At 39.1% G+C, this 13,317-nt stretch overlaps 1 protein-coding gene across 1 annotated transcript; it reads left to right on the top strand.

Moving 5' to 3' along the window:
* Window positions 1–295: 295 nt before the first annotated feature.
* On the top strand, window positions 296–11,458 carry LOC127622290 (exosome complex component RRP4-like). Its single transcript, XM_052096357.1, has 9 exons — window positions 296–433; window positions 1,165–1,266; window positions 3,444–3,489; window positions 3,576–3,665; window positions 7,904–7,969; window positions 8,087–8,155; window positions 10,231–10,407; window positions 10,506–10,634; window positions 11,277–11,458. Exons 1-9 carry the CDS (start codon window positions 309–311, stop codon window positions 11,355–11,357), a joined length of 885 nt encoding a protein of 294 aa, XP_051952317.1. The 5' UTR covers window positions 296–308; the 3' UTR covers window positions 11,358–11,458.
* The last annotated feature ends 1,859 nt before the right edge of the window (window positions 11,459–13,317 follow it).

A 13,317-nucleotide genomic window follows, 5' to 3' on the forward strand; every position in this document is an offset into this window, starting at 1 on the left:
GCCATTATAAAAATGCGCTATTTTCAATCAGCCTTGATTCATTTATTCCACGAGTAAAGTGAGTAATATGAGGGTGTTCAACATCTACACCATATGTAGAATATTAGCAAAACAATTAGCAAAAATAAAATCATAATAATAATAATAAAATTGAGTGCACCTTTAACATAAACATCCAAGTCACTTGAACACGGTTACGTAAATAATGCAATGTCTCCGTCTGCTGTACAATGTACAGACATGTTTCAGGGTCTTTTATTATGAAAATTGCTTCTTTCTGCCATTTTGGATTGATCTCATGTGAAAGCATGGCGGTGGATATGAGATTACCAACTGTCCACAAACACATCTCACTGGCATCACAATCTCACCTGGACAGCAAACATCTTGTGGTTCCTGGTGATGTTATCACATCTGACACCGGGTTCATGAGGTAAACAATTCCAGATACGGGTGAATAACTTCAGTGTGTGCTGCGGAATACTCACGCTGATACATGATTAAATAATGATCTACAGTGATTTGTTTGAGAGGATAGTGTGATTGTGTCATTTATTATGGCAGTCATGTAAACGGTTTCCTCTTTTTGTGACATCGTCCATGTCAAATTAAAGGGATAGTTTGGCCTAAAATTTACATTCTCTCATCATTTCTTCACCCTCATGCCATCCCAGATGTGTTTGACTTTCTTTCTTCTGGTGAACACAAATGAAGATTTTTAGGAGAATATTTCAGCTCTGTAGGTCCATACAATGCGAGTGAATGGTGACCAGAACTTTAAAGCTCAAAATAGCACATAAAGGCAGCATAAATGTAATCCATACGACTTCATTTGTGTAATCTATGTCTTCTGAGCCTAAAGATAACAGACCTCACAAAAAAGCTTGATGCCTGCAGTCTCTAGGCACGATCGTGTTTTGTGGCTCTATTAAACTTGTGTAATAGTAGATGTGTATTCAATAAATGTTTTATGTGTGAATAATGTACTAGTTTTGGACAAAAAAGGAGCGTCACAACACTGACAAAAATAGAATAATTGGGATGAAAAATCATGGAAAGTTTTTGTGTCCAGGTAGGCATAGTATGTATTTTAAGACGCAGCCTGTATGTTAATCCATATGTGATGTGTGTGATTGTAAAAATCTTCTTCCTCCTCGTCGTCAGGGGTCATGGCACGTACATGGATGAAGAGCGGCTCACAGCATCAGTTGCTGGAGAGGTCGAACGAGTCAATAAACTCATCTGTGTGAAACCACTCAAGACCAGGTCAACACTGAACACTTCATTTCTATTTTACTGTTCAGCAGGGCTATTCAACTTCATCGACAAGTGGGCCACATGGGAATAATATTCGGGGTACGCTGGCCAAGCCAGGATATTTTGTTATCGAAAAGCTTCTATCAGATATTGTGTTATAGTAGGCCTATAATATTTGTTAACTATATAAATAAATAGTCTGATTTATAGCTTTTTTTATCATGAGGAATATTTCCAACCTGCCAGAAAGTTGTGGGTAGGGCTGGGCGATAAAACGATATCGATATATATCAGGATAAAACAAATCCACGATAAACTTTTGAGGAATTTTCGATATTTACTGCGTGTTGCTAAAACACAAGCAGTTCGGCTTTCTCAGGCTGCATTTCCACTGGGGCGGACGAAATCCGCTCAAAGGCGCTAGGAGAGATCTCGCTCCGCACCGCTGCCAATCCTACTATCCACCTTGCCTATGACGCTCGGCTTTTATAGGAATAATCTGAAAACGCTCTCAGCTTCGCTCACAACGCGCCAGTGGTAATGTAGGGTCAGACTGGATGAACTTGCTAATGCTAGCTGCCTTGCTAACAATTAGGTTACGTCGGACACCGGATTGATTCCATGAATCCACCACAAGACTTCATGACAACGGTTGTGTCCTCGCGCGACAGAACAACAGTGATGTGGACAACAGCTCTGATCTTTCTGCGCTGTAATCTTGAATATTGTTCTCTAGCACCAAACATGCATCATTTCTGCCTTGTCCCGCTCAGCACGCGTCGCCTCTTTTCCCTGCATGTGTATAGACATGAAGCGCTGCATGAGTTAACGTGGTTTCAAAGCACCTTTTAGACCAAAACGTTTTCTAAATGTATCTTTATTAATCAGCATGTTACGAGCCTTTAATAATAAACAAATCCATTTCTGTTCTAATTTAGTGAAAATCAGAGGTCTTGAATGGATAAGACTAAAATTACTAGTTGGTAGACTAATCTCTCACTTTAATGAAAATATACAAATGTTTTTTTAAATTTGAAAAAAAAAAAAAAAAAAAAAGGTTTTCTAAATGTTCTCTCGGGACACCCCTGAACCTACATTCGGCATGATTCCACAGTCACAAGGTCTTCTATGACCCAACTGAATCTGAAGAAATATAAAAAAATATTTCATTTTAATATAAAAATATTCCAACAAATACTGGACTGCTGTCACTATGCTTCAGAACAAACAGATGGTCTTTTAACATTCATTTTCGGTAAAAGACGGTAAAATTGATGAAAGATCCCACAGACCCCACTGCTTTGGCCATCTCTGGACCCCCTGTGCAGATTTGTAGAGACTATTTTGACTGTTTAGAATTATTTTTTTATTTTTTTCCGTCACCTTTGAAATAGAAAAAGAAAGTGCAATGTGTAAATGTATATTGTGATAAATATAGATATCGAACAATATGAAAAAGATTATCGTGATTACAATTTTGGCCATATCGCCCAGCCCTAATTCTGGGTGGAAAAAAATACAGGTAATTCGAGGCAAAAAAAATGAAATCAAAATAATCTAAAAAGTGCTTTCAAAATTGCTCCATTACAGAATGAGTAAATCAGACTGATACTAAAAAATGAACTGAACAATAACAGTGACATTTATTATAGTTGCAGTGATTTGAGCTTTTTACTTTTCAAATTTCTTAACCAAAATAATTAATAGAACTTTTCTGTCGATCTATACTCACGCTTGTCAGTCTTCCATGACTTTAGTTTTTAATCTTCTCATTCTGTTAAAATGACGGATAATGATTAATTGTTGCGCAACCTTTAAATGCATCTAAAAATGTGGCACTTCTGCACGAGACACTGCAAAAACATCAAGACATGCGCATAGCAGAACAATTGAAAAACAATGTGAACAGATACAAAATGCGTTCAGTGTGAACAGTCCCTAAGACAGCTGACAACCTCAAGTGGGCCACTGAAAATTTCAAACGGGCCGGATTTGGCCCGTGGGCCACCAGTTGAATAGGCCTGCTATACAGTATTGTCAGTGCGTCAACATATACTGTACACAACACAGCAGAGACACAAATAAGATGGCAGTTATTGTGATAAAATAATAACAGCAACATTCAGTTAACAAAACAACACAACAAGAGTTCACATCAGTGCTGAACTGTGTTCTCACTCTTTCAGATACAATGGTGAAGTTGGTGATGTTATAGTTGGCAGGATTACAGAGGTTTGTGGTGATTTGTCATGATTTGTCTGTATGATGGAAGCTCTCTTCTGATGTGTGTGTGTGTGTGTTTCCTCTTTATACATCAGGTGCAGCAGAAACGATGGAAAGTGGAGACGAATTCCCGTCTGGATTCTGTGCTGCTGCTGTCTTCAGTCAATCTACCTGGAGGAGAACTGGTGAGGAGCAGCTTATGTTTCACATTGATGGCTAGTTACTGTATGAAAGAGGTCATGTACAGTCAGCTGATCAAAATAAACCCCCACACGATTGTACGTTATCCTGCTTATTCAGAAAACAATGTTTATTTTGCAATTCCATTCGGTGGCGCAGAAATGACATACTACAGCATTAATGTTCATTATAAACTAGGGTTGTGCCGATGGACGATGGCTGACCAACATCACGATGTAGAGCCACCATCGTGATGCCACGCCCCCTTTTGCGAGTCTTGCTAGTGTGACTCACTAATCCTAGTCTCTTCTATAGTTAACCTAAAAACTTTGCAGGGATTGCTCTGTAAATTAAATTGAGAATATAACTAATGCATATATGCTATTTTAAATACTGTAGTATATGCCAGAGACGTGACGTGTTAGTCTGTGAAAATATCGTGTCAGGCAGGCTGCACAAATATTGATCTTGTTAGCTTCTTGTCTTTTTTTTACATGTCTTACACTGTACATTTAGATTAAAATATTTTATGTTGTAGGCTACAAGAAAATAGCCTTTATTAATGAATTATTAGTAGTTGTAGTGTCTCAGAAAATCTTGCTCATTGTCACATAGCTCTTGTATACACTGAAGCGGCAGTTTAAGATAAACCCAGACCAGCTGAACGTCAAATAACTTTTGTCTGGTTAATACTTTTAAAGAAAACTTTCCTTGGCCATAAATCCATAATGTCAAATCAAATGAAAGAAACAAGGTGAATATGAATAACACACATTTATTAAAACATAGAAGAACAACAAATAAAGAACAAGAAAACAGGAACAACACTCAGACCGAAACTCGGCATTAACATTTCACTTATAATTAGCAGCACAATTAACTTCAGCACAGGCTACAAAATAAATTATGTTATTGAAATATTGTAAAGTGGTCATATGAACTACACAAATGAACGTTTAAAAAATAATTTGCAAAATCGAATAGCTCCGCAACGGATGGCGAAAAATGCGTAAAGAAGTCTAATATCTTTCACCATAGACCATGTTTAAATTTTGATGTTTCTGGCCAGAAATACCAACATATTCACTTTATCTGGTTTTAATAAGCTGCGGATTGGAGTAACTACACTACCCGCTGTGCTGAAGACCCGCTCTGATGGAGTACTGGTAGCACATATGCACAGATATTTCCGTGCTAATCTTGCCATGAACGGAAACCTTTTGTCGTTCGTTTTCCACCAAGTCAGCGGGTCTTCTTCCCCATCAATGGCCATTTCCTGCAGGTACATGGTCATTTCTGCCTCGACCTTTTGCTCATCAGTGAGTAAAATAACGAAATTATAGTTTTTAAGTGGAAAATAGTATTTATGTAAAGAGAGATATTAAAATAAATAGTACACAACACTTAAGTGAAAGCTAAAAAAAAAAAAAGTGTCGTGCAATCTACTGATAAAGCGCCGACGAGTCATTAGTTGGGTTAGTAAAATAACGAAATTATAATTTTTCATATAATTTTTGAAAATTATATGAAATTATATAACCCCCCCACCCACCCCCACCGACGATATCATCGTCCATCGCGATGTTTTACTGTCAACATCGTCAACTGCCAATTTAGGGGACATCGCCCAACCCTATTATAAACCAATCACACTCAAGTATTCCAGAGAATTTAGCGCATATATCAGATTTTAACGCAGTATAGAAACAAATAAGGAAAGCACACAGAGACGAATGGAGAATTGCAAAAATAACCTGCTCAAGATTAGGGATGAGTTGTGATCTTCGAATGGTCGAATAGTCGAACTGCGTGCGAAATTCGATCATAAAATAGCTTTTTCGAATATCATTATATTTTCCACGCCTACCATCACAGATCGCGCAGCAGGGTATTTTCAGGTCAGGGACACAAGGTGTCGCTAACATGAATGAAACCCCCTACTGCGTGATCTAGCTAGGGTACACGTTTTGTACATAGTGTAAACAAAAAACAGAAGAAGAGCATTGCCGTTAACTCTGCGACCAACTATGCAACAACCAAGAAGCTCCGTGTGGGACTCATTTAAAAAATTAACAATGATAAAGTTGAGTGTAAATTATGCCAAGCAAAGCTGGCATACCACCACTCTACAACAACGATGCATAGCCACCTGAGATCAAAGCACCCGGCAGCAGCTTCATCATCCTCAGGCAGCACGCAGAAGTCAATGGCTAGTTTCTTGGGTAGACGTAAGTTGGATGCTAGGCGCAGTGAGCAGATCACTATGCTAATTACTAAGATGATAGCTAAGGATATGCTCCCTGTCAGCGTTGTTGAAGGAGAAGGTTTCCGGGAGTTAATGAAATTCATTGAGCCTGAATACACCATTCCAACAAGAAAGACAATCACAACCAGAGTAGAAAAAATGCATGGTGAAAGTGCAACTGATCTGCGCCGCCGTTTAGCGAGTGCTCGTAGTTTCATTGACCACAACTGAATCATATGTTACGATCACTTGCCATTACATGCTTAACTGGGAGATGCAGAGTGCCGTTCTGCAGACCAAAGCCATGCCAGAGCGACACACGGCTGAAAATCTGGCACTTGTTCTTTCTAATGCTCGCGACCAGTGGGGGCTAACTGGAAAGGTCACAGCCTGCATGCATGACAACGCAAAAAACATGGTTTTGGCCAACGCTAATGATGAACTTGAATGGGACTCACAGCCCTGTTTCGCGCACACATTTCAACTTGCAATAAACGATGGTTTCAAACTACCGAACATAAAACACATAATTGGAGCTGCTAATCGCCTAGTTTCCCATTTCCACCACAGCACAGTTGCAACACAGGCATTAAAGCAAAAGCAACAACTCCAGAATTTACCTGAGCATAAGTTAGACCACCTGTAAGACCAGGTGGAATTCGGTGTATGACATGTTCCAGCGCTTATTGGAGCAGCGATGGGCTGTGTGTGCTGCCTTATCAGACAGGAGTGTCACTAAGCTATCAGATGCACACACCCTAGAATTGACAGATGATAGTTGGATTGTAATGGAGGAGGTCTTACCCGTGTTGCACTCGCTAAAATGTGCCACTACTGCCTTGTGTGGGGAATATGAAGTGTCCGTCTCCATGGTGTACCCGGTGACCGTAACTTTACTGTCCAAGCATCTCAAATAAATCCCAGGGGAGAACGCCAAAGTCAAGTGATTCAAAAGCACAGTGTCTGTATCACTGGAAAGGAGACTCGGTCCTGCAGAAGTCAGCAACACACGAAAGGTTGCATACATCGCATCATTCCTAGACCCAAGGCACAAGCACCTGAGATTTGCAACAGACGATGTTAGAGGCGCTGTGCAGGCCGAAGTCAGAGACCTCCTGTCCAGCATTGATAACGCTGGAGACACTGACGTAGAGGGAGAAAGGTCTACCGAACCACCAGCGGCTAAAAATCCACGAAATGACACCCTCTCTGCTGCCGCGATTGCTGTTTTGTTTGATAATAACATCGAGCAGACAGCAACAGCCACAACCGAACTCTTGCAATACTGTCAAGACATATGCCCACCAATGAACGCTGACCCCATGACATGGTGGAAGGCCAACGAGAAGAAATATCCCCGCCTGGCAAAGTTAGCAATCAAATCAAATCAAATCAAATCAAATCACTTTATTGTCACACTACCATGTACACAAGTGCAACAGTAGGTGCTTGAGTGTGTGCTTGAGTGTGTGCTTCTCCTACTTGAGTGTGCCTGCGACCTCTGTGTCATCCGAGCGGGTCTTCTCCGCGGCTGGACTAATTGTTAATAGGTTGCGCTCGCAGTCGTTAGACTATGAATAGTTACACCGATTAAAACTAATTTGTTTAAAAAGTAGGCAGGTTCGCATAAAATCATTATGACATGTATCCTTCCGCATTTATTTTATTTTTTGATCTAACGAGCATCTGGTTTGGCGATGCAGAAACGGACTGTCTTGCTTAATGTTTTTTTTTCCTTTTTTTGTTCTTCCAATTAGCCTACTGTGTAAAAAAAAACACGACAAAAACAAGTTCCTTGTTCAATTAATAAACAGTTTGTTTGATGACAAACCGCAAAAGATTAAATTGGCCTCCCTTTCTGTCATTGTGAGTGTGCGTTTTTTTTCCCTTCCGATTTTCGAACAGTATTCGACTTTTGCTCCTTGATTATCGAATGGCATTTTTGGCAGATATTCACATCCCTACTCAAGATGCAGTATTGTGTGTTTATCTTCTCAGAGAAGACGATCTGCTGAAGATGAGTTGGCCATGAGAGATTATCTTCAGGAAGGAGATCTCATCAGTGTATCCTGATCAAATATTCACTTTAGAGAATCAAACTGGACTGTATCAGCCTCTCACATAGTGTATGTCATCAGTGTTTATTATTATTATTTCCTGCTTTTCTTTAATATTTCTCAGGCAGAGGTTCAGTCTGTATTTTCAGATGGCGCTCTTTCTCTGCACACACGCAGTTTGAAGTACGGAAAGGTAAGAATCACGTCTCTCATAATGCTCATGTCACTGTATTAAAACTATAATGCATATAGTAGGCCTGGGCGATATGTCCAATATTCATGATATTATTGCAATGATTTTCTGGCAGAATAAAATTGAGGAGATGATACCTGTAGAGTTGCGTTCACAATGCATGAAAAACACAAACTGCACCTCTGCATTGGGCCGGTGTTCATTTCAAACCCTGGATCATTTCAAATTCTTTACTATTTGAGGTTTATAATTAATTTTATAAACCTCAACTCTGTACACAACATAGCAGACTCCAGGTGCGTACTCCAGGTAGGGAAGGAGGTATTGCCCCAAGTGAAGGAGTTCAAGTACCTCGGGGTCTTGTTCACGAGTGAGGGGACAATGGAGCGGGAGGTTGGCTGGAGAATCGGGGCAGCGGGGGCGGTATTGCACTCGCTCTATCACACCGTTGTCACGAAAAGAGAGCTGAGCCGGAAGGCAAAGCTCTTGATCTACCAGTCAATTTTCGTTCCTACCCTCACCTATGGTCATGAAGGCTGGGTCATTACTGACAGAACTAGGTTGCGAGTACAAGCAGCCGAAATGTGCTTCCTCAGAAGATAGGGTGAGGAGCTCAGTCATCCTTGAGGATCTCGGAGTAGAGCCGCTGCTCCTTTGTGTCGAAAGGAGTCAGTTGAGGTGATTTGGGCATCTGGTAAGGATGCCCCCTGGCCGCCTCCCTAGGGAGGTGTTTCAGGCACGTCCAGCTGGGAGGAGGCCTCGGGGAAGACCCAGGAATAGGTGGAGAGATTACATCTCCACACTGGCCTGGGAACGCCTCAGGGTCCCCCAGTCAGAGCTGGTTAATGTGGCTCGGGATAGGGAAGTTTGGGGCCCCCTGCTGGAGGCCCCGACCCGACTTCGGATAAGTGGTTGAAGATGGATGGAATTATTTTAACTATATAGTAAAATTATTTTCATTTGGGTGCCTTTCTGTAAATATTGATATGGGATTAATCGTAATTAACTTAGGTAATTAATCGACATCATGTAATTTATTTAAAAATAATAATCAGTTGACAGCCCTAATAGTAATAAAAATAATTAAATCGAGGAAAGGTTTGTATATAATAATAATAATAAAATGCTATTGTATTATAATAATAATCTTGATTGAGTTCAACAATAATACAAATATTCAACTATTCAATCAGAAAGGTAGTTGTCATGAAGTTGTACTTTTTGCACACCTTGTTCATTCATAAAATATTTTGAGTAAAAATAAATGCAGGTAAATATGAAATATTGCTTTTTTTATTGTTGTATTGTATTACTGCATATAAATGAAAATAGTTAAATATTCTTCTTTGTTCATTTAGATACAAACTGTGGAAAACATGCCTTATAACTAGATAATTATTTCATGCATTAAACATTTTAAATCTACTTGACTACAATGATGGTCCTCTGATTTAGGCCTGTTATTAAATAATTGTCTGATTATTTGAGATAATTGCAATTATTGTGCACTTCAAATTCCAATCACATTTTACAGCACAAAATTAAAAATAGCCAGGGCATTTACCTTATTCTGATGATTTGCATTGAATGGAATCAGACAGTTTTGCCTAATCCGGGCAGTAGCTGCTGGTAGCAGGTCTCAAACACTGCTAGCATCGCAATTTCGCGCTCTGTTCTCGGAAGCCCTTGGAAGGTGCGTATGTGCAAACCTAGTTGTCATGGCAACTGAATAAGCAAAATTCTCGCTTGGTCAAGATTTACTCGTCAGGTGCAAGTCAGACAGAAACTAAAAGAAGGAAAGACATTATATTTATTTTTATAAAAATTTAACGAAAGTACATTTACATTTTGTGCGATCTACCAGCATTGCCTTTGCAATTGACTGGTAGATTGCGATCAACGTATTGGGCACCCCTGCCCTGGATGCTACTTTATTTTAAATGTAAAACCGACAGTTATAAAGATTTACTTATATCATTTTTGCCGCAGGTTTATCAGCCCATCATCTCAAAATGGATTTCTTGTCAGCCTGGCCGATATATTGGCTTGTCATTAGTCATGTGTTGTGTTTTCAGTTGGGTCAAGGTGTGCTGGTACTCGTGTCACCATCTCTAGTGAAGAGACAGAAAACTCATTTCCACAATCTACCTTGCGGAGCTTCTATAATCCTGGGGAACAACGGTTACGTGTGGCTGTATCCCACACCAGGACATCAGGACGAGGAGGCGGGAGGATATTACACCAGTATGGAGGTCAGACTTCTGCTTTATCAGTATACTATCACTATACCGTTTACATTTGTAAATCTGTACTGATGCTGTGTTTGATTTCTGTGGTGTTGCTCGATCAGCCCGTGTCTCTGTCGGATCGTGAGGTGATCTCGAGGTTGAGGAACTGTTTGTTGGCTCTGTCAGCTCATAAGGTGTTGCTGTATGACACAAGTGTCCTGTACTGCTATGAATCGTCCCTTACACACCAGGTACTGTTACGATCATGAATAACCCATCAAAACATGACAGCTGTAGGGCCGTTCACACTGACAGACATCTGCAGTGACCAGCAGTCATGAGCGACACCAAACATGGTCGATGTAATTTGGGTGTGCTTGGATTTCGCTCTTGAGAATGTAACTGTATGTAAATGAGAAGTGACACAATCAGTGCTCAATGCATCATATCATTAACAAGAAACGGATCACAAGACATTTTGACATTTAATCATGTGCAGGGTATAAATTATACATATCTGTAAATCAGTTTTCACAAAATGCTAATTCTTGATGTCAGTAATTAGGTTTGCAGTAGTCAAAATGCCATTTTGATTTTCATTGTGACATCGTGCCTCTTAAATTAAAGGGATAGTTCAGCCAAAAATGAAAATTCTTATAAATTACTCACCCTCATGCCATCCCAGATGACTTACTTTCTTCTGCTGAAAACTTTAGGATCGATCCGCCCAGCCCTAGTCAGAGAGACAGCAGTGGGAACGCCCACTAACACCTCAGTTGATCAAATCACTGTCAGTGTGAACGGCCCATCGTCTTCATGAACTCTTCATGTTCATATTAGATTGAATGTACCTGTCTTTCTCCTTTTAAATAATGTGTATATGTTCCTTGTAGATTAAAGATATTCTTAAACCAGAGATCATGGAGCAGATCATCCTCGAGACACGACAGCGCCTGGTTGAGCACGAAGGCTAAAGAACAAAATAATTACATTTATTTTCCATTGACTGTAATTTTAACAGTATTCTTTTCATGCTTGAAATGTAATTTACAATTGATATACTTAACACTTTGGAATAAATACATTTTTAAAAAAAAGTGCCTTATTGTTGCTTATACACATAAAAAAATTATATATAAAAAAACAACAACAAACACCTGCACTTGAAACTCAATGGACATTTTAAGAAAAGAGTGTTTTAACAGATATTTCATCTTATTACACTATGAAATATAAATGTGTGTAGAAGCTATTGGAAGTAGAGTTAGTTCTCAAACCTGTACTTGTCATTGGCAGACATTTGTTAATGACTCAAAGTCATAGTAAACCTGGAGAAATCAGGGACATTTAAAATGGTGTTATCAAGGGCTGAAAAAGTTTTGGAAATTAAAATCATGGAAAAGTTAGAAATTTCGATGGTGAAAACCAACCGACCGACCGACCGACTGACCAGCCTATTCTTATGCAGAAATATTTAAAGAGGATTTTACTGCATATATACAGTGTATGTATAATATATATGTACAGTATTGTGCAAAAGTCTTAAGATGTTTCACAAAAATATTTGTCTTAAGATGGTTATTTATATCTTCAGCTTTAGTGTAAATAGGAAATATAAACGTTAGAATCCCAAACATTAATTTAGCAAATAGAAAAGATTAGAATAGAAGAACAGGGAGCCCTGCAACAGATGGCATGACCCCCACAGAGCCCCTCACCGAACATCGTGTCAGTCTAAGATTATATAAAGAGACAGAAACAATTGAGAGTCGAAATAGATAGAAGAACTGTGGTGAATTCTCCAAGAATCTAGAAACATCCTCTCTGCCAACAACCAAGTAAAACTGTCTAGGTGTAAGTGGGCCTAGGTCTGGATGGCGCCCTGGCCTGAATCGGGTGATGGAGGAGTGTGACGAGGAGGGGATCATAACTGGGCCTTGAGGTTGCACGGCCGGTGCTGAGTCAACTAATCAGCAGGAGAAGGAGATACAGGGGAGCCGGAGACACCAGTACAAGAGAGAGAGAGACATACGTGCCACGCTGTATGTGTTTGTTTGTTTAAGTTCATTGTTTGAGTTCATTTATGCATTAAAATTAGTTGATTGTTCAGCTGGGTCCCGCCTCCTCGCCCACCCTGTTACAACTGTGTGTGTGTGTATATATATATATATATATATGATGAAAGTTTAAATGTTTACTAAGGATGTTAAATATGTTTACCAAATTTGACATTATTACAGTTTCATGAAAATGTACTAATAAAAAACATGAGATTTCATGAAATCATGATAATTTCATAAATAATATGATTTTTTTTAAAAAAATGCACTGTCAAACGAAGCATTTTTCAGATAATATTTAATTTTGTATATTTTTGCTTTGATGAAATGACCATATAAAAGCCAATCATTTAAAGATTTAACCATAATAATGATATTTTTGCAATGTCTCGTGCAGAAGTGCCACATTTTTTGATGCATTTAAAAGTTGCGCAACAATTAATCATTATCCGTCATTTTGACAGAATGGGAAGAAAAAAACTAAAATCATGGAAGACTGACAAGCGTGAGTTCGTGGCCTTTTTACCTAAAATAATACATAGCCTCTACCTGCCTTTATATTTTAGGAAGTGGTTCCTGCAAGGTGATCACCATTTTTGGGGGTCTTTGACACAAAAAGTTGAAAAACCCTTGCTCTATAATATTTAATTGGCAAGATGTTGCTCTTATGTAAAGTTAGGGTTCGTTCTTTTCAACGAAGTTATTCATAATTTGAGTTTTATTACATTTAGAGTGGCTTTTTAAAACAGCTCAACTGAATTCGCCACAGCGAAATAAGACATAACCAATCAAACCGAATGTAGAACCCGATACTTTGAGTTCATAATGATGATTATATGAGTAGAAAAGAGGTTTGGGTTCGATTAGCGAACTG

Source organism: Xyrauchen texanus, chromosome 3 (assembly GCF_025860055.1).
Source record: "Xyrauchen texanus isolate HMW12.3.18 chromosome 3, RBS_HiC_50CHRs, whole genome shotgun sequence".
Lineage (NCBI taxonomy): Eukaryota > Metazoa > Chordata > Actinopteri > Cypriniformes > Catostomidae > Xyrauchen > Xyrauchen texanus.